Source organism: Lingula anatina, chromosome 4, assembly GCF_051362555.1.
Source record: "Lingula anatina isolate TDL-2025a chromosome 4, LinAna3.0, whole genome shotgun sequence".
Classification (NCBI taxonomy): domain Eukaryota; kingdom Metazoa; phylum Brachiopoda; class Lingulata; order Lingulida; family Lingulidae; genus Lingula; species Lingula anatina.
The window spans coordinates 3,168,727-3,194,492 of NC_141770.1; the positions used below are offsets into that span (position 1 = coordinate 3,168,727).

The following is a 25,766-nucleotide window of genomic DNA, read 5'->3' on the forward strand; positions in this document are numbered from 1 at the left end:
GGGGAGTCATCAAAACATGATTAAATTGGGTACAAGGAGATACATTCATTCGATGAAATAATCGCAGGCGTAAAAGAAATCGAAAATACAAATAAAGCAATAAAGAAAAATTCCAAAGAATCTTTGATTTCTGGGGATGATATTAACCGGAACATTTTTCAAGACAATTTTAAAAGGCTTTAAAGGAAGCAGAACTTTATATTTGAAGACATATTACTTAACAAAAAATGTATTGTACAATTTGAAATAAAGATGTGGGTCAAACAATAAATAAAATTCAAATTTCTCATTTGAAATTGGTTCATTATTAATTAAAATACACATGAAAATAAAAACACAGGTAATACCTGTAAACTTGATATGAAATGAATATGTATGATAATTCAATTGAAAAAAATTTTCTCACACAACAACGGGTGTGGAAAAAATAAAAGCACGCTAAGCAATAGACCTTAAATATATCCTGTTTTCATGCTTTCAACAAACTATACTACAGTACAGTGTGTGTAGGCACATATGTACCGCAGTCAACAGAAGTGTATCTGTATCCAGACTAACGTAGCTATATAAGCCAAATATTAACACAAGTCTGTCTCATTTCTCAGATGTAGGTCGAATAAAAGAAAGGGGACTATCAGGCGCTATAATGAATTCTGGGTCCTGACACACCCCTTGTCTGAAAACCTGGCTTTCTCTCATTTCCGCAGTAAAGTTGAATGAACCTTGATCACGCAAGACTTGGAGTAGGAGTTTAGTAGATAATCAATACAGTGTAAAACATATTTCAGTTCACCAATATTGTATAAACGAATGTCAAAAAATTCCATTATTTATAAAATGTCACAGCAAGTTATATGACGGAGGCTTTTTATTACGGGTAACAATAAAAACGAGTAAAATTAAATAAAATATGTACAAATGAAAGGTTGTATAGATAACATCATTGAATTTTTATAATAAAGTTGTCAACATTTATCTCAACAACAAATACTCGAACAACAGAGTGTTCCTTATACAATGCATATCGATTTTGAAAAAAGCAGATAATAATTTGTGACATGACAATAAGCATTTAAGAGCCACCACACTGGGAATAAAAGTCCCAGAACTAGAAACAAATCATCTCTCATATTGCGTAACTCGACAGTTTTATCTTCTCGCTTCAACATTTCTTTTATATAATACCTTATTCTTTCTGGCAAGCAATAAATCAATACCCTGTCAGCTGAGGTGATTTATGGCAACCTTAATATACCGTTACGTTACTCAAACACAATGGGTTCTCATTCTTTATTTTAAACGTTCCCAGTCTACTGTTATGATCAGATCGTCGACATGCCGTCCAGAATCTTGCCAAGAAAGGGCATGACAGATATTTCCGCCTGCTGGCAAATGCAGAATTGCTTCATTCAACGGAGTGCGTTAACGGCTGCAGGTGCAATTTCATATTTGTAGGTGCTAACCGATCTTCATATGTACACTGCGCAAACTAATTACTATCACATTCCCCCAAGAGAGGAGCGGTTGCATTAGCTCACAATCAGCCATCTTACTAACGCCAGATACATTATCAAAACTAATACAGAATTGACATTTAATATGGAATATTTTCTCCAAATCATGATTCATCAGTTTTTTCCTATTTTGCTGACTGATAAATGAAAATAAGGATAAAAGTCGTGTTTTAAAAACTTTTGATAATCTGTTCGATGTCAAGGTGACATCAGTTCATTTATTGAATTCGCTAGTGAAGCAAACAAAAATTCATTGTCTATTTTAAAAGTGTACGACAACAATTGAAAGCGATATTTCGGATCTCCATATCTTCCAAATTATCGTCTTTAAAAGAGGTACACGCCCAACAAAGGCCCCTCATGTCAGTGTCTAGTCACAGCAATGGTCGCTGTTACGCCGGACCGGATCTCTGCTACCAGAGCTTTCAAGCGGCAGGGCATTCCTTAGGATAAGTTTTTAGAGTTTAATCTGGAATAAAATTCCAGGCAACGGTTAAAACTTCTCCAATTTGGTTCAGTTTTGTTGTAGGACATGCAGGCCGTTGATTCTGCGAGTAATGACCTACCCACATATTGTCTATGTGGTTCAAATATGGCGATCTTGATGACCAAGGTAGCTGCTCAGTTCCTTGGTTCTGTAAGTTATCTGCTATCAAAAGTGCTATGTGTGAACCGGCAATCTCATCGTGCAACCTAAAATTGTTCCTAAGGTGTGGCCTATCAAATGATGGTCAAGTGGTTCCCAGAGTATTGCTTTATTTGATCTGATGCAGGTTTTCATCGATGACTTCCATTAGTGTTTTGGCACAAATTTGGTATCAATTCCAAATAGTGACGCTGTCAATGATCCTAGTCACTTAAAAGGTTGCACACGCCTTGTCGTCGGCCTCTGCAGGATGTCTGTAATATCTGATTCGATCAGTTTAGCTGTGCGGATGAAATCTGACCTCAATAAAGAAAGCCACGCGGTTTCAGTGTTCTACCCAGCAACGGTCATGGTCCCCAATTCCTTAGAGAAATAGACTACGCTGTTTTGCTGTTTACAGTGGCTTTCTCAGAGGTCGCCTGATATCCTAACCTGCTGAAACCATTTTGGTGTTTGCTAAGAGCCTTAAAACGCGTTTTGGTGACAATTAGCCAATCATTCAAAACGGACTGGGTGATTTTGCTTTCACTACAGCAGCATATCCTGAAGGGCAGTGAGTCCTGTACCCTGGTGGTGAGATGTCGATACATTGGGCGTGGTCTCTGTGTAGGTACTTCAGTCTTGGCATAAAACTATGCAGACCATTCCGTTTGACACAATAAACTGTCTCGCAATGTCTGTCTTTTTCGTGCCATTCTGGCACAGCTTAAAATTTTTATAAAACACTGCTTAACTCAGTTTACCCACTGCAAAACTGACCGCTTGCATGCAAATTAAAAAAATCTTCGATACAGTATTTGCCGACATATGGATACTTTTTTGACAGAATCATGCTTCATCAAAGCCGAGCTTTGATCAGCCCGAAGGAGCACTAGCCAATTAATCACTGCATATTACACAATGCAGCAGTGCAACAGACTTGGTAGTCAGTTAATTGGTAGCGACAGACCTGACTTCATGCTTCTCCAGTCAGATATCTTATGTGGGATCTGAGTATTAAATAAAGAACGCATTTTACCGAGGTATACCTTTAAAACTGAAATATTCAATATTAAATGTCAATTCTGTATGTAACATATACATAATGACTTATGAAACAATGTAATTGGAGACATCCATTTCGCAAGGCTATGAAATACGTAATTATATAAATCGTAAAAAGTCAGCTCAACGCCCCCACTGTCTGCTTAGATGTCAACTTAAATAGATTAACTAACGCTATTTTCTCTGAGTATCATTACGCATAGTGCAAGTGTCTTACAGACTGTATTTTGTCCCTGGGCGACGCATTACAAAAAACCAGTCTTTTGACTCCAGCCATACGTGCAACTTGGATTGACATCTCAGTCGATAGTTGACTCCTCTGGCATGATATAAAATGACAGCAACCTAATTAATCACACACTGTGGTCGGTCTTCTGTCTAGACGATTTATTTTAAATCTTGATATGTCTTTAGCCATGCAATGATCTAATATATTGCCCAATTACAATTACATATGGGCTTTTTCAATCAAGGATGGCATAGTATACGTCATTGATGATAACTTATCACTTAACGAATAATAATAAATGTATATTACATTCTGAACAACTCTGTCTGTACAAGCATATTACGACAACACCCAATAAATTAGAATTTAACAAAGTGTCACATGCTGAACCGTCATCACCAAGGAAACAATTTTGATTAAAATACGCCGAAGTATAGAAAAGCTGCGACCTGTTTTTGACGTCTTGCGGTAAAGTTCTAAACAAAAAAGTTTTGTTGATATGAGGTCGCCAGTTAGCACCATGTTTTTAGGAACTTACAAAGATGAAAAGGGTTCGAAGTACATTAAAAAAATTGCAGCTAATTCTGAATCAAAATAGCGTATTATAAAAAGCAAACAAACAAACAAAACTCGCTATTGATAGCTAAAAAACAGGAGGTATTTTGTACGGCGCTTTAGTTTCCATAACATGCGAAATGTACCCTATAACCGGCTTTCACTTCGCAGAAATGTCAAACTGAAGGATCTGAGGGGCGATGTCGCCCCCAGGAATTGTCCCACCAGTGAGAGTAACTTAATTCCAGAGAGATAAACCCCATTCGAGTTTAAAGGTAGCTAAGGATGATCTTTTTAGTTGTGGAGAAATAGGTTTTCTTCCAAATGCAAAACACAGTTCATGGTGAAAAGAAGGTCATAGACTCATTCAGAACAGTGGACTTACTTGTCCGAGGGCCATATATGGCTGACCCACTTGAATACTTCCCCACGGGATATCAATTCAGTGTCTATTAGCGGATCAGACGGCATGCTTTGTAGTGTGTCGCCATATTTGAGCCTCGGACTAGTTAGTACCCTATTCTGAATGGGACCAAAGTTAAAATTCAATGTCACAGTAAGACTGCAAATAAATGACTTTTTATTAAAGTTATATAGTAACTATGGGCATATCTCCGCCGGTTTATGCAGAGTATATGGGGTTGAACATTTTGCAAAGTTCAGTTCATGATGAAAAGTGGGTCAAATGTCAAATTCAAAGTCACAGTAAGAGTGCCAATACATGAATTTCTATTAAAATTCAAAAGAAACTTTGTTCTTTTAATAAAGCGATACTCTTTAACCGTGTGGAAAACAAAAATTGACAAGAGGTCTCTGGCGATAACGGTGCTGGAATGAGAGAGAGAGAGTTTTGGATTTTGGGTTCTATTAGCTGCTTCTCTCGTGAAAATACACCGATTGACACCAAACCCACGGAGATGAATGGAGACCTTTAGAGTTAACTCCTCAATATAAATATAAAACTTAGGTCCTTGTAGTTTCTGAAAATGAACACAAACAAATATTGATTTCACAGAAAATTCCAATTTTTTATAAAAGTTTGGTCCATTTGACCTTGATATAAAGGTCAAAGGTCAAATCCAATGACACATTTTAAATTTCCACTGACTTTTGGTCAGGTTTCTATAGTAACTGTTCCAATCATTCTTTCGGTTAAGGAGATATTTAGCTTTTAATTTTCTATAATTTGGACAAGGGTGGATTGCGAATGACGCCACAAATAGGCCCAAGCTCCGAGAGATCCCCAAATCAACGTGAATCATTTTGAAATTATGTGTAACCTAAAGCAAAGAGGCCTTTCTATAGTCTGAGAAAGGGAAGCGGTAACGGTGACGTGGCGATGGAGCCAACGGAGCCGACGGACGAGACAGGTAAGGACTAAAACCATGTTTACCGCCAGCGCCTACCCTGGTGGTACAAAGGACAAATTCAGACCTGCATCGACCAGTCTTTTAAACACACTTAGCTGGTTATCAAACGCTTCCTTGATTGTCTGTCACCCATTGGGATATCCCCCATACCTAGATTCGTGCTGCGCGTTTCCCCTGTTGACGTACGTCTAAGGCGGAGTATGGGGCAACATTTCAAAGCTTTAACGAAGGCCCGCCTGAAGCCTGCTGAGGCAAAGTTATATATTATAGGATTAAAGCAAGAGTTGGCAAAGGCAAGAAGCTGGGCGACAGTAGAGATAACGTATGAGGAACAATCATCTATTGTCCCGTGGGTTTGAATGGTGTTGACAAGAGCTATAAGTTGGAAAGGCAGCCACGAGAGAAAGTAAACCACGGCGACGGACACCACTAAGACCATCAGTTTTCTGGTGTTGCGGCGGGAGTGTTCGGTTTCAGTTGCTCCCCGTTGCGTTCCATTAATTTTGCAAATGGCTTTGTTCCGTTTGCAGAGAGTACGGATGATAAACATAGTTCCTCCGCAAAACAACATCATCGGCAGCAGAAAGTCAATCCCAATAGTGATTGTGTTGAAAATATACTTTTGGTATTCAAAGCGATACACAAAGTGGCAATAGTTCTTCCTTTGCTCCGTGTAGAAAATGGCGGCAGGAATATTAATGACAATCATGGCGAGCCAAACTATGAGGTTCGCAGTGCCCGAATGACGTTTTGTTAAGGTAACAGAGGAGTGCAAAGGCGAAGCAATGGCAATACAGCGGAACACGCAAATAGCCACCAAAGTATAGGCACTCACTGACATGGTGACAAACACCGTGTACTTGAAAAGTTTACAAACATACTCGCCCAACACCAAAGAGTAGTCAATGTAAATTGCCCCTTGTAACGGTACACAGAACAAGAGGAACAACAGATCTGCCACTGCCAGATTGAGGAATAACATATTTGGACAGGTACGCAGATAGCTATTGGAGATGATCACGAAGATAACTAAAGCGTTCCCACATACACCAATTAAAAACACAACAGTAAAGAATATTGGGCATAAAAAGGAAAACAATTCGATGAGATGTAAAAAATGCACCATACTGCAGGTGTCAAATCCAGAGTTACTGTAATTAAAATATTCATTGGCAAAGAATGCACGTGGTTGAAAATGGTCCGCCAGTAGAGATAAATTATTGTCAAGGCTAGTGTTCCAATCAACGGTCCCATTGTTTGGAAATGTGTCAACAAATCCGGCGATTTGTCTCTTGAACTCCATCAGTAGACTTGAAATATGTTTGCAGAAACAAATGCTCCAGTCACAAATCCTTCCTCAACTCAACTCCGACGGCAGTCAACGCGTTACGGTTCTTCGAGAATATTCGGTAAAAGTGACTTTTGCCTTTGTTCCCAGTCCACCTGACGTAAACCTCATCTATATCTTTTTAAAGTGTATTGTTTTTGTAACCGTGTGGATGCGATTCTCGGGACTCGTATCCAAAGGTACTTTGTTCAATCGTCAGATGTGTTAGATGACAAGGAATGCCGTTTTTATCACTCAAAATATGCTTTGCTGACAGGATGGTTATCTGGAAGCAGGTTGTAAATCTCTGGATGAACTGTTGCAGTTATAGCCTTTCAGTAACCCGTCAAAAACTGCACAGATTACTTGGAAAGAGCGCCCGATTTTCTTCGTATTCTTCTTTGTCAGCACCGTCACCTAAAGTGTTTAAAAAGACAATAAGAAACAGATAAATCACCTAGTTACCAACGAAATTTAATTAAACCTGGAATACTTGGCAGCTGAAAGCAGACGGCGCTCATTTTGACTATGAGAACCATCAGTTCAAATTGAATCACAATGCGTCATTATTTTGATGGATTAAAAGTACAGGACATGATTTATAAGCACTCTTGACTGTTGTAAGATAAAGTCAAGTAAATGAAATGAAATACATGAAGACAACCTTGATATCTATCTTGTATAATACAGTAACATCGTATCTGATGTATACATACATGCACATAAACGTGTACACACATTTACTTTGACATTTATACAGTGGCTATCAAATGTATTATTAATGAAACAATCTTTGACAAAAACGCTTCAAGATAAACTATGAATCCCCCCTGGGCATTTTACACCCGTAATCGCGTATAATCCTTCAATTGGCGACTCATATTGTGATTAAAGAGCTGCCCATTTTGCTTTTAACGACTTCCTCAATCAGTGTAATGGACAGAAATCTGCTTTTGTGTCACCTTTGACTGAGGATGTATTTTACCAACCTTTATAAAGTAAAAGAATTCTGATGACTAAAAAGAAATACCTTAGCAAAGCCTGGTTCAATAATTTCTTTTGCGTCTGCACTTGTCAGGTTTTTTGGTCAAGGTAAAGACAAAGAGACGGAAAGCTTTGTTCAAACTTAAGCTTTCATGTGTGAATGATTGGAAGCGGAAACATCTCTAGTTCAATGAAGGTCGCTGGAGACATATTCACTCCATTTTTATTGAAGTTTATTGACGTTCGTAAAACGGGCCTTAAAGGCTTTGAATTTGTACGATTTGGGAAGAGACTTTATCCCTTTACAGTCACCTATATTTTGATGGCCAAATTTTGTGGTATTATCCCTCGCTTCACACTCCATGTTAAAGGGATAAAAACTCTTCGTTTCGGCCAAAAAATGAATTTTCCTGGAGTAAACAACAATTTTCCCATACTTACCAATGGTTAATGAATCCATTTTAACATTCAAAGTTAGTCCCTGTTTTTTTTTTCTAAAAAGTTTGGTTTTTTGTTAAAATCTCTTAAGAGATTTTAACAGAGTATAGCCATCAATGGAGGTCACGTGGTCTAAAGACAAGCTCAGATATCAGAAAAATAGCTATAACTGCCCTTTTTGTGGTAATACAGAATATATTTTATTGCTATGAGTTATTCACGATGTTTTTATTGTAAAATATAGATCTCATACGAAGAGTTACTATCCCTTTAACTTTCACTGTCGACAGCTACAACTAGTTTCGCGAATAAATTCAAATGTATGCGATCATACATAATACAAACTACGTCAACATTTACTTCATCTGTGTTAAACCACAAAGAAATAATTCATCCCAAATAAACCAATCATTCTAAGCCAAATATTTCATAACATCTTGGACATTTTACTGTCATTGACATGTACATTACTATTTGATTATCACAACATTGTTGAGAAGTTTATTGGAATGAAGCGATGCTTTCTTTAATCTTTTCTTTCACAGAAAATCCAACGAATCAAAACCCGGAAATTTGTCTCGGATCATGATAAATGATTCGTCTTATAATTTGCGCATGCGCAGTCACTCTCGATACGAACCTTCCCCATACGAAAGACAGCGAATTTTCTGATTCGTCCAGTAGATTGATATTGCATGATAAGAGAGACTGATCCAATATTGGACTTAAGAAGTAATAACATCGAATCAATGCGTTATGACTTCTAAAGCCCATGTTAGGTAGCATTCAAAACAGATGATCCGCAGACCTTCCGATCTTAGAAATTAAGCCTCGAAGCCGAAATTTAATCCGCGTGCGAGCGGGGAGACCATTAAATGATATGATTAAGCCTAGGTCCCAACCGAACGTACGGCTGTTACGTGTGGTCTACGGCCAAAATATTGCGGAAAACGTGGAATTTCGTGCGTGAGGAACACGTCCATCGTGCGACATTTGAAGGACGCAAACAGCACGTAGAAACTTTTCACCAATTACTTCATTTCTTCCCTGCGATCTAGCTACGTCCTAGCCGGACGCAAGGAACCTAAAAACCGTGCGTCCAAAACGTAGTTGGGACCTAGGCTTTAGGCAATCTTGTTTTCTTGTATGGTCTGTCAAATTTGATCCGCAGAACAGTAGATCCGAGAATCATCTTTTCTGAATGCGACCTTACGTTATTTTTTTCCTCTGTAAAACCCTTTACTTTGCCCTTATAAACTTTCCGTTATACGACAAGGAACCTTTGTTTATCGCAAAACCATGAACAAAGCAGGTCATTTTTGCCGGGAACATCTAATATTGAAAATATCGTGTACTTCCAATATTTCGATATCTACCGATAAAGCACCCTCCTCGAAGAGAAACATGCAACACATCTGATGAAATTATTATCACATCATGAGGCAAGTTTTAAAGAAACAATATTCCCTACTTGCACGGATAGAATATGTGATAAGAGTAACTCAACTAATGTCGGACAAGTGCTGTGTAAATTAAGCAGACACTCAAAGGAGAAAATATGATGAAAATCATTTGAATACTCATGGTTGCCATGGCTTGAACATATGTAAAGATTGCATGTAAGAACGTAGTTTTCTTCGTCAGGTCTGCTGTTTATAAGTGCACCAAAAGTATCATCGACCTTAAGGGCTTATTCCCAAAGCGAACATGCACTTTTTTTCGAAGAACTTCCTTTTTAGGGTAGTATGCAGGAGATATGTTCCATTGTGGCCTTGTTAACACGCTGGTGATTTGCTTTCCTTTTGGGACCTAGACGGTTTCTTAGCGAGATATTGCAGCCATTTATTTCCCTTCACAGGGGGATATACCATAAGATCGATGAGCGGTTTGTAGTAATTACTTCTCGGGCACTTTGACATGGGAAACAAAAAAGGCGGGTAGAAATAACAAGATACTGCAGGATGCTGCTGTGTGATCCATATTCCCTAATGTTTTCTCTTTGTCACTGTCCTCATGTTAAATGGGCATGAATACCATGGTAAAATTAAAGAACACGAATTTAGTAAAGAAACAGTGAGTTGGGAATTAATGCCCACGGTGGTGGTTCTGTTCACCATATAGGTCTACCATTCCTTACGCAAATCAAACCAATTTGGCGTTCCACTGAGAAAGCGTAGCTGCGAAGGTCTGCCTGCAATTTTTTGGTGCCATACGCTTGAGCTCATTTTGGTCGTACCTTTCTGCTACAAAGCTCTTTCCTGATAGCGGGGATTTTGAGTTTCTCTTACATCTAATGGTCTTTGTTCTACATTTGTGCCAACTTTTTGCCCCAATAGCTGTTTGTGGTTTCACATATTGTCTTAAGAAATCTTGGTTGCACTCATTAACCTACCTAATAACTTTTGTTATGGCAGTTTTATATTATATAGTATGGGGGGTGTATGGTTATCCCCCCAAGTTTGTCACTTTGTAACGTATTATTTTTCGTCACTAATAGATGACAGTTTTCATTCATACAGAGCTTCTTTGTCCTTGTGAACATTTGGTTACCTAAAGATTTTTTACAGAAATACATTCCTTACGGCTAGAAGAGTAAAATTACCTTGGTTGATACATTAAGCATGTGGCCATCAAGTTGTGAAGGAAAGTAGAGAACCAGCCAGAAGTTGGCATAAAACCCTTAATTTTTGGCTCTAGAAAATGTACTTCCTATCGTAATAATGTTGTATCGAATAATGTTGTATAATTGACAGCATCCTTGCACGTTACTGTTACTGCCTTTCGATGACTCTGCTATTCTTCTCCCTGTTTTCTTGAACATGACATTTGCTTTTCCCTAAAATGTTTCCATAATTCACCAAATTCATAATTGATTAACACAAGGTAACCAAGCGAAGAAACAAATATACTTTTACCTGAAGGTAAAACAAGATATTATAATAGTACACTAATGAGCTTTTGTACGTAATTTTGCCTCTTTGGAATCGCAGAAGCAGTATTCTCTTCGATCAAACGATAGTACTGTCCATATTACGAATGATGCTACTGCGTGTGCTATAAATGTCCAAAGGGTTCTCAGAATCAGAAAATATAGTTACGACAACAATAAGGATTGCCATGTGAAAAATACGTTTCGACGTTACAGCCACGTGTGCTTAATGGTCGACAGAAAAGATTACGTATTTACATGTATTTATTTACGAATACTGTCAAAGAGCGAACCAGACAAACAAATTATTTGATTTGATCAAACGATTGGCTTATCAGTTTTGGCTGGTGAAATTTGTCAGAAAAAGGCCACTACATAATGTTAATCTGTAATGTAAGTTCTACTGGTTCGTATTTCCAGAAAATATTTTTACTATGATAATAGTTTTTATGCCATGGGGATATGAAACGCGCATTTTAAAGTCCGACCCTTTTCATTTTTTATAACGTCTGCTGAAAAAATTAGAAACCTTTTTGTCAGCGAACGCTTTTAAGCAAATGAGCTATAAAAGCAAAATTAACGGCGTTTGAAGGTCACTGTCTCAAATAATATGCATCCTCGCACAATCACGCCACTGCGCTATATATATATATACTAAATTCAGGGAGCGATGGGCCCCGTAAACCCACCTTCTTAAGGATACCGTAGGGTTTATTATCATCCAGATACCGAAAATGATTTTTTCTTGCATCTTATTATTCAATAATGCATGTACCTTTGTGCTGATTTAAAACAATAACCCCTTCCTAGAAAACATATAATGTCGGTGTTTATATTTGCCGTCGGTGTGTATAATCGTAGGCAACTGAAAGCTTTTATCACCAATCTAACACCTTTCTATTTTGAAGTGAGACAGCAATTGATTTATGGTGTAACCTCGTCCCTTATCACGAACATTGGCATAATTGACCACAATTGTATGGGCTTCAACACCGTACGGTCATTTTGGTTTAAATGTTTTTGAAATGTTATGGGCCCCTAACGACAGACTGTCATTAAACAAAGACATTATTTTGCTTCATCAACAATGAAATCTAATCTAAAGCTTTTAAGAAAAATAGCTGACAAGGTTTTGGGGTGGTAAATGGTGGACACCAGGTCATACATGTGTAATAATACAGTACAGTTCTACACACACTGGACAATAGAAGTGTCACCCCCTGAATCAGAGTAATCAAAGGTATAATGCCTGATCTACTTATTATGTGACTAATAAGTATAAAACCGCTGTGCCATGGAATTATATTGATGTTCTTTTTGTGAAATTTGATGTCAATAAAATGATACCAGGAGCATATCATTCCACAGTCATTTATCTCCCCCATAGTATTGGTTCAGTAGGGGTGACACTTCTATTGTCCAGTGTGTGTACTTAATATTCTATTCGATGATTTGATGAAAAAAAAACAGTTCATAGTTAATATATTTAAAGCTAGTGGAAATTCGTCTTTCATTCATATGATATTTAACTCCTGCAATTAAACAACCTTTATGTTATATGATAAAATCGTCTGTGTTTTATACGTCTTTTCAAACAGTAGCAATGAAAATATTCTTTTGTCACATACATGTACTAATTACACGTGAAATACTGCGATGGTCACGACGGCCAGTTATAACTTTATACCCATAGCTAAAGGAGAATGAAAATCCGCTCTTCCTAGACACATTACTGTACTCAACAGGAAAGTTGACAACAGCATAAAGATTAGGGAGTAGAGAAGAAGACCCACAAAAATCAATACCTTAACGTCACATCACAGCATCTGTTACAACACAAAATGAGAGATAGTTGAGAAATGTGACGGACAGAGCACATAATTTAGTTAGTGAAGAGGAAGACAGATACGAAGAAATAAAAAACAATCAGCGGGGCTCTTAGTCCGTGTGGATATTCAATTTCGACGAAAAAGAAAATGTTAAACCAGAGGAAAGAAATATTTCTTCTAAGAAAATGACCAGCAAAGACTTAGAGAAATCCAGAGGCATCACAGCACTGGAAGACCGTCAAGATTCTAAAAAAAGAAAGTGACAGGAAAACCAGACGAATAAAGGAAGCCATATGGATCAGGAAAACACTGAACTATCTTAACAGAGACGAAGACAGCTCACTCTTCTGTCCTCGCGTCTTTAAATGTTTGCCGTTAAATGTATGTCTTTGCGCCGTTGGTCCTGCCTACCTGCCAGTCTGTCTATCTGTCTGTCTGTCTGTCTGTCTATCTATCTGTCTGTCCGTCCGTCTATCTGTCTACCTGTTCGTCTAACTGTCTGTCTGTCTGTCTGTCTGTCTATCTATCTGTCTGTCCGTCTGTCTATCTGTCTACCTGTTCGTCTAACTGTCTGTCTGTCTGTCTGTCTGTCTACCTGTCAGTCTGTCTATCTGTCTGTCTGCCTGTCTATCCGTTTACCTGTCAGTCTGTCTGCCTGTCTGTCTGTCTATTTCTCTGTCTGTCTGTCTATCTGTCTACCTGTCCGTCTAGCTAACTGTCTGCCTATCTGCCTACCTGTCAGTCTGTCTGTCTGTCTGTCTGTCTATCTGTCTACCTGTCAGTATGTCTATTTCTCTGTCTGTCTACCTGTCTGTCTGTCCGTCTGTCTATCGGTCTTTTAAGGTCTCAGCTTCCCAGGTCTCCTCTGTCCAGCTTTTGTCAACATGTCCTATCGTGCTACCAAAAGGCGCCTTCTTTTCGTACACCCCTCCACACACTATATGCTTTGTTAATCTCTCTTGCTTCACCGTGCCTCACATTACGATACCAACCTTTAAACCATTCCCACTGCTCCAGTTAAACCATCATCGCATTCTCAACTTACAGCGCCCGCTGACATTCTACGTATTGGGTGAGCGTAATGCGGTCAACTCTCTGAAGCAGGGACGACAGTGTGTTGATATAACACCCTGGATGACTGACTGAATAAAGCAACGCCCATTAAAATAATGCTTGAAAGAGTCCAAGGGTTAAAAAATGAACCGTTCTTACGACATTTGATTTTTACTGGTTGATGTACACAGTGATGTGATGACGACATGGAAACTATAAAAAACGCCCTTTATCATTTCTAAAGACTTGAGAGTTCTGCAAAGGCTTGACTCTCCTAGGATATAGACAATGAAATACTTCTAAAAATATCATCAGCGCCTGAAATGAAAACAACCTCCTTTGTGAGCGTGACGTATTTTTGTCTTTATCTTTTGCTGTTACTCGAGGTAGCAAATACAATTCTGTCATAATCTTTCATGTCATTTATTTTGCACTTTCTAGTTGGTTTCCGCGTCGCTTTCTTCCCATTTTACTCGTGGCTGTCAATAACTTACATTACATGAGTAAAAACAACTTCCCAAAATATCAATGCACAATGCAATAATCATCTCTTTCAGAACAAACATATCCCAGTCTTGATTATAGAGGCGTACTTTTTGTTTCATACAACATATGATAATACAACAGTTTAATTTACTTAAAATGGAGCACAGAAATATGTATAGTTTTAATGCATTTATGAAAATTATGTAAAGAGATTGAAATAGGAATCTCTCACCATGTAGTTGTACAGAAACGTAGAAACTTCTGGACGGAGCCACGTTAAGGTTACGTCACGATGGCATTGGCTTTATCTAACTGATTTCGCAAGGTAAGAACGAAACAACTTTCAGGTTCCTTTATACTCTTTATTGTCACTTCCCAACTACCTTTTCTACATCTTCTTCCTCTCCCTTCAACCTTACACATTGCTTTTCGCCGTTTACATAACATTCTACGCTTAAGTACTACGAGGTCATGTCAATCAACTCAATCACTCTACAAAACACTCCTCGCTCCTTATTAACTCATGACTGTCAGTTACTAACCTTACAGTTAAACGCAAACAGGTAACTATCAGCTGAGACGGCCGTACCCGTGATTTATTTCAGCGCGTACGCTAACGTTTATCGCCAGACGTATTCGATTCTTGACACAAGGAGTCCAAGGAAATCAAAGTAAATCAGACCAAAAAAACAAACCTAACACCACCATCTGCTCACTGAGGTATTTCTGGTTACATACGTATTGGAACCTAAGACCCAGTAAATATAATTAGGTCCTAGTTGGAGACAAGACAGATGCTATAAAATCTCCACTGGGATGCTTTTAGAACAGAGATTTTTAGTATAATGGAAATCGTGGAGGACAACGCCAACCGTGACTAGCTTCCTTCCAAAGATAAGTATTATCTTGTGACTCGTACGTTCTTTTCTTTTAAATCATCCCAATGTTGCAGTAATGCATCAACGTCTCGGTACGGGCACGTGAAATAGGTATTGATAAGAGTATAAATCGGTGGAAAGATTGTTGAATTAACTGAAAAGAAATGATTTGTTGAAATAAATTAGCGAATGGAAGGAAAAGGGACGTAAAGATCGACAGACGCATGGGCGAATGAATGACACGCAGAAAGAATGAAAGAAAGAGAGAGATAAAGAAAAAAAGGAATTGTTATGACTTGCACGCACAGATGATTAGAAACAGGAAAATACTCGCGTGCATAGATACAAGCGCATTCACAACAGAAAAAAACATGTGAATTAACCGTCAAATACAGATCCCAATGCAATTTTCCTCAGACAAAACAAAATAATGCCCTGAGTGCACTTTGCTTTGTTTTGAAGTGATGAGAAATTGAAAGACATGAACGCTGACGTGATCTTATTACACTGTTAGGCATAATAATTAAGTAAGTAACGTAGGATGTTCTTACTACACGTAACAGTCTGATAGACAGTGAAAAGGTCGTTTCTTTTACGTCAGTCAACCAAACGAAAAAAAACTTGGCCACCTTTGTCATTCTTGGCTGCAATTATTTCCCTAAATATTCTTCAGACTTGTCATTTAATATGGAATATTTTTTCAAAATCATTTTTCATCAGTTTTTTTCCTATTTTGCTGACTGATAAATGAAAAAAAGGATTAAAATCGTGTTTTAATGACTTTTAATTATCTATCTGATCTCATAGTGACATCAGTTCATTGATTGAATTCGCCAGTGAAGCAAACAGAAATACATTGCCTATTCTATGACATCCTTTAAAAGAGATATTTGAATCTGCATATTTTCCTATTTTTCGTCTGTAAAAGAGTTACACGTTTCACTATGGACCCTCATGTCAGTGTCTAGTTATAGCAACGGTCGCTGTTACATCTGACCTCTTCTGGCTGCTACCAGCGATCTAAAGCGACAAGGCATTCCTTGGGCAAGTATTTTTAGAATTCAATCTGGAATAGCATTCCAGGCATCAGTCAAAACTTGTCCAATTTGGTCTAGTTTTGTTGTAGAACACGTAGGCCGTTGATTCGGTGAGTAATGGCCTACCCACATATTGTCTCTGAAGAGATTATTACAAAAAAGCAAACTAGATAAAAAAACAGACCAAATTTGAATGAAGAAATGGATTCATTAACCATTGGTAAGAATGGGAAAAGTGTTGGTTACCCCAGAAAAATTCATTTTTTGATCAAATCGAACAGTTGTTATCCTTTTAAGTATTCAATTTTACCTAATTATCAATCAACTGACAAGTGTCAATAAGATTGTTTGCCTATCTGGACTTCCTAAATGGCCAGTAAGTATTTTTGTATAATATGACATGTTTATATCACTGATTCCTGTGCCATCGTGTCACCTGCCAAATGAACGGTATAAATCTCCATTCCAATTTTCCAAATCATCACTATTTCAAGATGCCCCTTAGCGATGATATACGTTCGGGCTCCGAAAACAAGGGTGCGAATTAAAGACATCACCACACAAATGAAAAAAATGAAGCCCATAAGGTGTCATGACAGGCAATTTACCATGTGTTAAAGAAATACACCGAAGGTATTTAGGACTTGGCATTTCCTTTACTCCAGTCTTCTGTTGCAGTTGATACAACATAACCCAGTATTGTTTGCTCGTGTCGATTGCAATATCTTTGCATCAGCGATAAAGGAAAAGGAAAAGTGAATCAATTAAGAAGGAGCAGAGCGTGTTCGTTGAACCGACTGATTTGGGTGTCCGATAAGGATAACTTGCCGATTCCCCTACCCTGTAATTATCATGCGGCCTCTATTGTTCGACCATACGGGGCAGGGTTGGGAGACCATGCGGCCTTTTGGTAAGGGGACTTTCCAGCGGCACTGTAACACGACAACCACCTCGTTTGACTTCACCTGAGAAAAGAACACTGGGTTCCCACAGATTTAGATCGATCCATCTGGATCGATCTAACTCCCTGGGGGTTCACGCTAAATTGCTGTCAGCTTCCGGGAGCAGAGTGCGCACATAAGTTAATTACCCCCTTACAGCTTTTAGTAGACGGGACAGACATTTTAGCCGGTTAAGCTGACAGCAACCTAGTGAGACTCCCCAGGGGGATAGATCGATCTAAATTATCTGTGGAAATTGGTCTCTAAAATGCCATACACAATGGACGGTTGACTCATTTTTTAGCTCAAAACATTAATAAAATCAAAACCAAAATGGTCTCCTGAAACTGGGTTTCATTTGGTTTCATTCCTCTAACGACGCAAAAGATCAAACATCTGAGAATAATATCCAACATTGCATAATAAGTGCTATTACATGTACATATAGGCAACACAGATGAAAGGCATTTTACTTAAATATATATCCCATTAGTACCTTTCTACGAAATATTAAATCATAATTGTCACTTTGAACATTTTTGTTAACCGTCTATTTAGACACAGCTAGAGCACATGTGATCACAAAGCGTGCGTTTAGATGGAACAGAAACAATACTGCACCGTATGACACAATAGAGCGAATAACCGATGATTTGGATTACAGGGTTCATTACACGTTAAATCTGCAGTCTAGTCGGCACCGCTTTCTGGGAGTTTGGTCTGCTAGAACGTTTATACGCTCTGAGTGACTGTACACAATTGATTTGTTGACCTAGCTACTGTGCATTTATTTCACGGGATCTCTCGCTGAATGCAATCAGATGAAAAGATTACCAAAAGACTAGCGACTGTACGAGCGCGTTGGAAATTTGTCACTATGTTAATCTGATTGCATTTAACGAGTGTCCCCGTGTAGTTAGTGCGCTGTAGCTAGGTTTCTAAATTCATGATGAGTGGGTCCAAAGGTTCCAATCACTTATTTGTCCCATCTGATATCACAAGGGCCTCCAGTAAATATAAAAAATTGAGGAAGCGACAGATAATAGTTTTGTTAGAGAAAAACAGGGAACTCTGTTGTCAGAGAGTAACATTTTTGTACATGAAGCCGCTTGCTGATTGTGTGTGTGTGTGTGTGTGTGTGTGTGTGTGTGTGCAGATGAAACCGATGGTCTGGACTAAATTCGATGTCTTCGGAGTAACTAAAACCTGTCGCAGGACGGTGAATAAGATGAACCACTCAGGGCATGGTTTTATTTCACGTAATGATATGACGGACGCTTGTTTAAATAGCTCTCGTAAAAGTCTGGTGGTAATTTCCGCTTGATAACATATTCTAAGTAACCGTCCACTGCGCCATACTAAAACTGAACAAGCCAATATAGTACATGTAGTTAATTGTATACAAAATGTTGGCACAGCTTGTTGTTGATGATGATGATAATTTCATTTTTTTTAAATAGCCATAAAAGCAATGGTGGATACTATTACAAGCAACAGTTCAAAGTTTTGGGGGGTTTGTCATCAATTTACCGTTCATATACCTTAAATCAGCTGTGAAGTCACTTACAAGACCATTAGCTCGAATCAAGATATAAGACCCATCAGATATAATGAGCTCAATCATGGACCTACCTTGTATTGTTATTTCTAATACAACAGGGAAAAAAGAACTTAATACAAATAATCAATAAATGGACTGAAGGAAGAGATAAAGACATTCTTCGGTTATTATTCCTAATTAGACACATTCATCAGACTGATCTGTTAAGGTCGGGTTAAAGGATAACAACGGAGGATAACAGCGGAGGATAACAGTGGAGGATAACAGTGGAGGATAACAACGGAGGATAACAGTGGAGGATAACAACGGAGGATAACAGTGGAGGATAAAAGCGGAACGGAGGATAACAGTGGAGGATTACAACGGAGGATAACAGTGGAGGATAACAGTGGAGGATAACAACGGAGGATAACAGTGGAGGATAAAAGCGGAACGGAGGATAACAGTGGAGGATAACAGTGGAGGATAACAGTGGAGGATAACAGCGGAACGGAGGATAACAGTGGAGGATAACAGCGGAGGATAACAACGGAGGATAACAGCGGAGGATTACAGCAGAGGATAACGGTGGAGGATAACAGTGGAGGATCACTGTGGGGAGCTTTCCTATATAAAAAGAAACGGTGCAACGGCCAGAATAGCAAGAAATCGCAAACATATTTTCTTAGCAAGAAAGTTCAAATCACTGCCAATATTATGTCTGTAGTTTTTATCCTCATCAACATATAGATTTCTCTTGTTAGTTAACAGCATTAAATGATTTTTTAAGCATGACTTCTGATCGAAGTGGAGCCAAGATTTAATTGTTGTGCTACCGCAGGGACGGCAGGCGTGGAAGCCGGGGAGTCCTTTAGGCCCCTATTTCACACAGACCACGAATCCCACGAATCGCCAGGAATTGACAAATTTCAAGATTCGTGAGGAATCGTGAGATTTTGCCAATTTTCTGGTCTAATTCGAGACGCTCACGATTCAGTTACGATACAGGTACGATAGTGTTATGAATATTCGTGGGATTCGGCTGGAATCGTGAGATTTTGCCAATTTTCTGGTCTAATTCGACACGCTCTACGATTCAGTTACGATACAGGTGCGATAGTGTTACGAATATTCGTGGGATTCGGCTGGAATCGCACGAAAATTGTCCAGAAATTCACTACGATTTTTTGGAATCGGGAGTTCGTGGCCAGGACTTCGAACAGCTCAAACTTTTTGCAACGAATTCCCGATTGATCAAGAATTGCAAGAACTGACTACGATTATATACGAATCTGTTAAGAACTTCACGACCTGATTACGATTCAACCACGAAACCTGAAATTTTCAATTCCTGGCGATTCGTGGGATTCGTGGTCTGTGTGAAATAGGGGCATCAAAGTTTTTGCCACCAATTCCTGTTGGTCAAGAAGTGCAAGAACTGACTACGAATATATACGAATCTGTTAAAAACTTCACGAACTGATTACGATTCAACCACGAATCGCGAAATTTGTCAATTCATGGCCATTCGTGGGATTCATGGTCTGTGTGAAATAGGGGCATTAGGAATCGGTACCAGTTACTCCCTGGATCAACTTGTTCTGAAAGCACCCATTGTGATCAATCTATGACCGAATTAACCAAACCAAGTTAACTTTTATGCGATTTATTATTGATTGCTGGCTACTTCAGAGGACGGATGAAATATCGCAAATTTCAGCCGAACGGAGAGATTTGAACATTGGGCCTTTCATATTATCAAGAGAACACATTGACTGCACATTGGAGCTTAAGGACACTTGGCGTTTATGAAATAGGATAAAGACCGCCCATTACCTTTTATCTCTGGTGACTGGAAACCTCTTAGTGGTCACAAGGGTGCTATCTTTGATGGATGCTTGTTTCCGCGTCCAGTTTTCTATTCCCATCACCTAATGATACTGCTAGTATATGACAGAAAGCGTTTGCACTGTAGAGCACTGTTGGAGACGGAATACATTTTCTATTGAAATGTTTTGTGAGGTGTCGCAACGAGGGGTGGCACAAAAAGTTATATGCAAGTATGCATAGGTAGATAAAATGATCATAAGGTAAATGCATTACGTCAGCACAGTCGGCAAGAATTCGATAAACATCGACAGGTGGTAGGCGCTGGGGTTTAACCCCGTACGTGATTTCCGAACCGGGAGTATGAGTAAATCGGCAATGCTGACATTTTATGTCTTTTTCAAACTGTGCATTAAAAGTTGTAATATTATGTGCACGCAGTAATTGCGCCCACATCTTGGCTTTCTTCGTCCCGTAAAATACAGCTCAGGTGCTGAGCTTTCCTACGTCCCGACTTGATGAGCCTTTCAATGATAACTAAAATCGGGGCATAGATATGAGCTCAGCACCAGTGCTTTATTTTTTGCGGTGCATTTGTGAAGAGGAAAGACAATATACATGTATACAGTTCCTCCGTGCACATATCATGTTAAGTGTATACTGTATGGGAAAGAGACAAAACCCCAGTATCATTAGTCTACTCGACGTGCTTCCTGCACACGCTTACTGTGTGCATTGTATTTCGTATCTGCGAACTTGTTGTATAAGCGCAGTGAAAATAACCCACATATGAGGAAAAGAGTCGCTCAGAGCAAAGGAAACGGGTTTTATTAGAACTGTCGAATATACAATTGCTACTGCTGCATTTCAAAATAATGCCACAATTATAGGTACACTACATGCACGCTACGTTTATTGCTGGTAAAATGGCAAAAATCAAACGGCTTCTCTTTTTAAACAGGTGTATCACCATCCCATCGAGTTAAATTTTTCTATTTTTTAAGCTGCTCGACCGATGTCATGATTTTCAGTGAAGTTTCGGGTGAGCCAACAGCCCAATGATAAAAATGAATACACTATCAAGAATGTAAAAAAGTATCCCCCCCCCCTGCTGTTTATCAATAAGCGCTGCGTCATTATATAATAGTGCCATTACAAAATAATCGAACTCACGTTCGTGGTAGAATTTTCCACGCCAGATAATGCATGCAATATGCGTATGCAATAGTGAATGTGTGCGCGTGTGTGAGTTCGTGCGTTTTTGCACGATTTACTTTTGCTAAAAAAAAAAGTAAAAAAATGAAATAATGGGTATGTAATTCGGAGGAAAGGGTAAATTATGCTGGCAATGAAACCACCAGGAAAGAGAAAACGAGGGAGAACGAACAAAATATTTATCGGTGCTGTCAAAGACCCCTTTTCCATACCTCGATCGATCTAGCAGGATCGACCCATCTCCGGAGGGATTCTCGCTAAATTGCATTCAGACTAAGCGGCTGAAATGTCTGGCACGTCTTCTGAAGCTGCTTAACGATAGTTAATTACCCCCTAACAGCTTGACTACGCGTGTCAGACATCAGAGCCGCTTAAACTGAACATTATTTAGCGAGAATCCCCTCGGAGATGGATCAATCCTGCTAAATCGATCTAGGTATGGGAACGGAGGCAAAGAAGACATGCAGAAAATTAGAATAGAAGAGGACTCGGAGTGGGTTCATGGAGGCATGCTCTCCGCTGTGACGCCCCCTGAAGGGGACAAAGCCGAAAGTCAAAGAACAAGAACAACAACGAAGGATTCACAACGGCTCTTGTATCCAAGGTCAAGAATGGTGATGAATCTTCACAGTGCCCTTTAAAGCCGATTACAAACCTATATTTATCAGTAGATCAGTTACTGCTTCAGCAAATGTCCGGCGAAATGTCATATGATCTATTTGTGACTTGTGTGATACAAAAATTAATTAGAGTGAGCGGTAGTCAGAATATCCTTTTCCCTTTGTCCTCGGAGAACTCGATCAGGTCACGTTACCGTCTAAAACCAATCTATAACCAATCTAGAGTTCTAGAGTGGCATAAATTTTATCTGTTTTTCTCGACCCCTGACAGCAGATTTTCTCAGTTTCTCTTTTATCAACTATTTCTCACAAATGTGAGCTATAGGTTGTCGAGTGTCGCGCTGTCTGTCACAGTTTTAATTTGAAATGCCTGGCGTTCTTTGTAATGACGCCCTCGTGAAACCAGCATATGTATGTCCGAACAAAGTAATAGCGGCAGATTAGAGGTGACAGAAAGTTTAGCGTTATCTCTTGAAAAACACCCGCACACATAAACATCTGCAATTGATGCAATTGTGAAGGCAGTGTGTCACCATCAAAATGTTTTATGTATGAGAATATGGCAATAGTCAGATTTATCTGAGTGCTAGAATCAAAACAGTTCTTACCACTATACTATAACTTAACAGCTATAGAGACAATAAATCTTCAATGAGATTGATAGAATGAAAACTTGAATAATAGTTTTTGTGTCGCAATTTGTATTTTTTGATTGTTCTTCTACATGTTTTCCTTTTTTTGTGTATCGTCGGGGCTACTTGATAAAATGTAATAAGCTCCGTGATTGATTTTTTTTTCACTATTCCTTTTTTTTAGAGTCAAGACAATGCCAAACCCTACTCTCCTACTAAGGCCATGACGGTGTGACAGGAATGATAGTCCGCTAGGAACCGTAGTCCGTTCCCCATTACTTTGTACAGGTGTAACAGGAATGATAGTCCGCTAACCGTAGTCCGTTCCCCATTACTTTGTACAGGCGATATTTTCCCCATACACTAACCCTGATACTGTAACTCTAACCTGTACTAATCATATGAGAGCCTGGACTTCCATTCTTGTCCAGTAGCGGATCCAGGATTATTTGAAGGGGGGAGGGGGGGGGGGGTCCGGAACGACAGGCCTCAGAAGCGAAGCTAACCATCGCCCCCTTGGTGTGGGGTACGGGGCCGTCTCAAGGGACTCGAAAAAATATTTGGTGTGTTGGAGAGCAAACTGTGCCCTTTGGTACGGTTTAGAACTATGACTTAGCTAAACAAAATTTAATTTCAAGAGGGCAATATTGGTGTGATATATTTTTCAGAATCCGAAAGGAAGCACCCCCCTGGCCGCTTCTATAAATTCGCCGCCGCTGTCACAGCGGTAACAAATAATTTCTACTTTGTGAGTACCACTCTACGTGAGTCCCCTTACTTGGTCCAGTATACCGGAGGAAATCTTTTACTGGAGCTAGTGGTAAAAATGTTCTTTTTTTGCTTGATTTTCGATAAAATAAAATAGAATTTAAAAAATAATAAAATCGTACTGGAGCATAACGTAGCCCCAACCTGCTTCGACATTTAGGGTCAGGTCTCAAGTAATTCTTTTTTAATTATTCACAGGCGGATTTTAATAATAATCAAATGATAATGGTAATGGTATAGGATAATTTCTCGTATAAACACTTGCCATCATTTAATCGATCTAACCACATTACTTGTAAAAGTACAAGACCATCTTAACTCACTTGTAACTCCTGGGATTTTTGACTTCACAAATGCCAACCCTTCACCAAACTGATTAAATCTTAAAAAGCTAATAGAACGGTACATGTGCTTCTCCAGTTTTCAAAGTTCAGTGTTATGAGTAGTTATCACTTCCCGCCTAAGAAAACCACCTTGGTTATTTTCCTGGTAATTTATCTATGAGCTTCAAGGTAAGAAATAGCTAGACAACTTACCGTTCAGGCACCATTCACAGCCAGAAGGGGACTTTCTATCGCCTCTGAGACATCTGTTGTGTATTCTAGTTATTCGCACATAGAGAGTCGTTGATGACACAGCGCTTTCAAACAATACGGGCTCTGCGAAAAATATGGGCTTGCCTATTGTGTTGCTGAATGAACAACGATTTGAAAATCGTCAAGGTTTTCCCAGGCCAACCCTTGATAAGTCTGCTCGAATGCTAGTCTTCTTTTTCAATGATGAGCCAGGTTGCAGCCCTTCTCGGCGTGGAGCTGCAACAATTATCTTCTTATAGTCACCAATGAAAATGGAGCTATCAACGACAAAAAGCATTATAATATTCATTTGTAGCATTAAGTACCTACTATCCGTAGGTTTAATCCCCACATTATCAAAAGAGCCTTCCAATGTTTATATTGCGCATGTGTTTTTATTTCAGTATTGTGTATTTTATCTGTGCAAAAGAATCTGCAGAACTGAAATCCCTTGAGTTTCGTTAAACACAAACTACAGTTTTATTTTTCTATAACACGACATCGAACCATCGAAAAATCAATTATCAATATTAGCGTATCCTTTTTTAACGTAGTTCAGTATGACGGAAGTGTCTTACCTCACTAATGATTTAATGCGTGGCATTTATTTAGTTTATATCTCTTTTTTTTCAGCCATTTGTTTTATTTGTTGTCGAAGTTTCAATAAAGTGAAATCTCTTGGGTAACGATTAGAAAATTAAACCACTCTTTTCCTGGAGAGCTGGAGTACGCTGGTACGTGTTGCATAAGTGTTGAATAAATGAAGAAAAAGATTCATCTCGATCGGGTGATTGTTTTAATGTATATTATTTTTTCAGATCAGCGAAGTGGTGTGCTGATGAGTAGGTTGTTAAAACAAAAAAAAGCGTTACTCAATCATCGCCTCTGTTTACAGCAATGAGAATGATAGTAATTTCCTTTACGATGATAGGAATAAAAGCTTTCAAAAGAATTGAGCGCTTCATAATCTAAATTTATATCAAAGTTTCACACGTTTTTATTCCTGCAAGGTTTATAGATTTGCGTTAATCCCACACTATAGAATAAACAGGACCAGTACCGTGATGCATCATTCTAGCGCGAGTGCTCGTGTCGGCGCGTGCCCCTGATAGCGGCACTGCATTTATAGGTGTAACTTGACTCGTAATTACCTCCACCAGAATAAAAAGCTGTTCTTTTGCCTTTGTTGGTGTGTTAACACCCTGATTCATAAAAAAGTTGGGCAACTTTTTCGGGTTAGGCAAAATCGACAACTTTTTAGCGTTGACCCATTGATCAATCAATTTTAATAAGTTTAATGAGATAATGAAAATGGCTGTGCATTGACAG

General features: G+C 38.8%; 1 protein-coding gene across 1 annotated transcript; it reads right to left on the minus strand.

The window, feature by feature from the left end:
* Positions 1–423: 423 nt before the first annotated feature.
* On the minus strand, positions 424–7,252 carry LOC106172752 (allatostatin-A receptor-like). The gene has a single exon (XM_087012068.1). It carries the CDS (start codon positions 6,659–6,661, stop codon positions 5,450–5,452), a length of 1,212 nt encoding a protein of 403 aa, XP_086868194.1. The 5' UTR covers positions 6,662–7,252; the 3' UTR covers positions 424–5,449.
* Between the last annotated feature and the right edge of the window lie 18,514 nt (positions 7,253–25,766).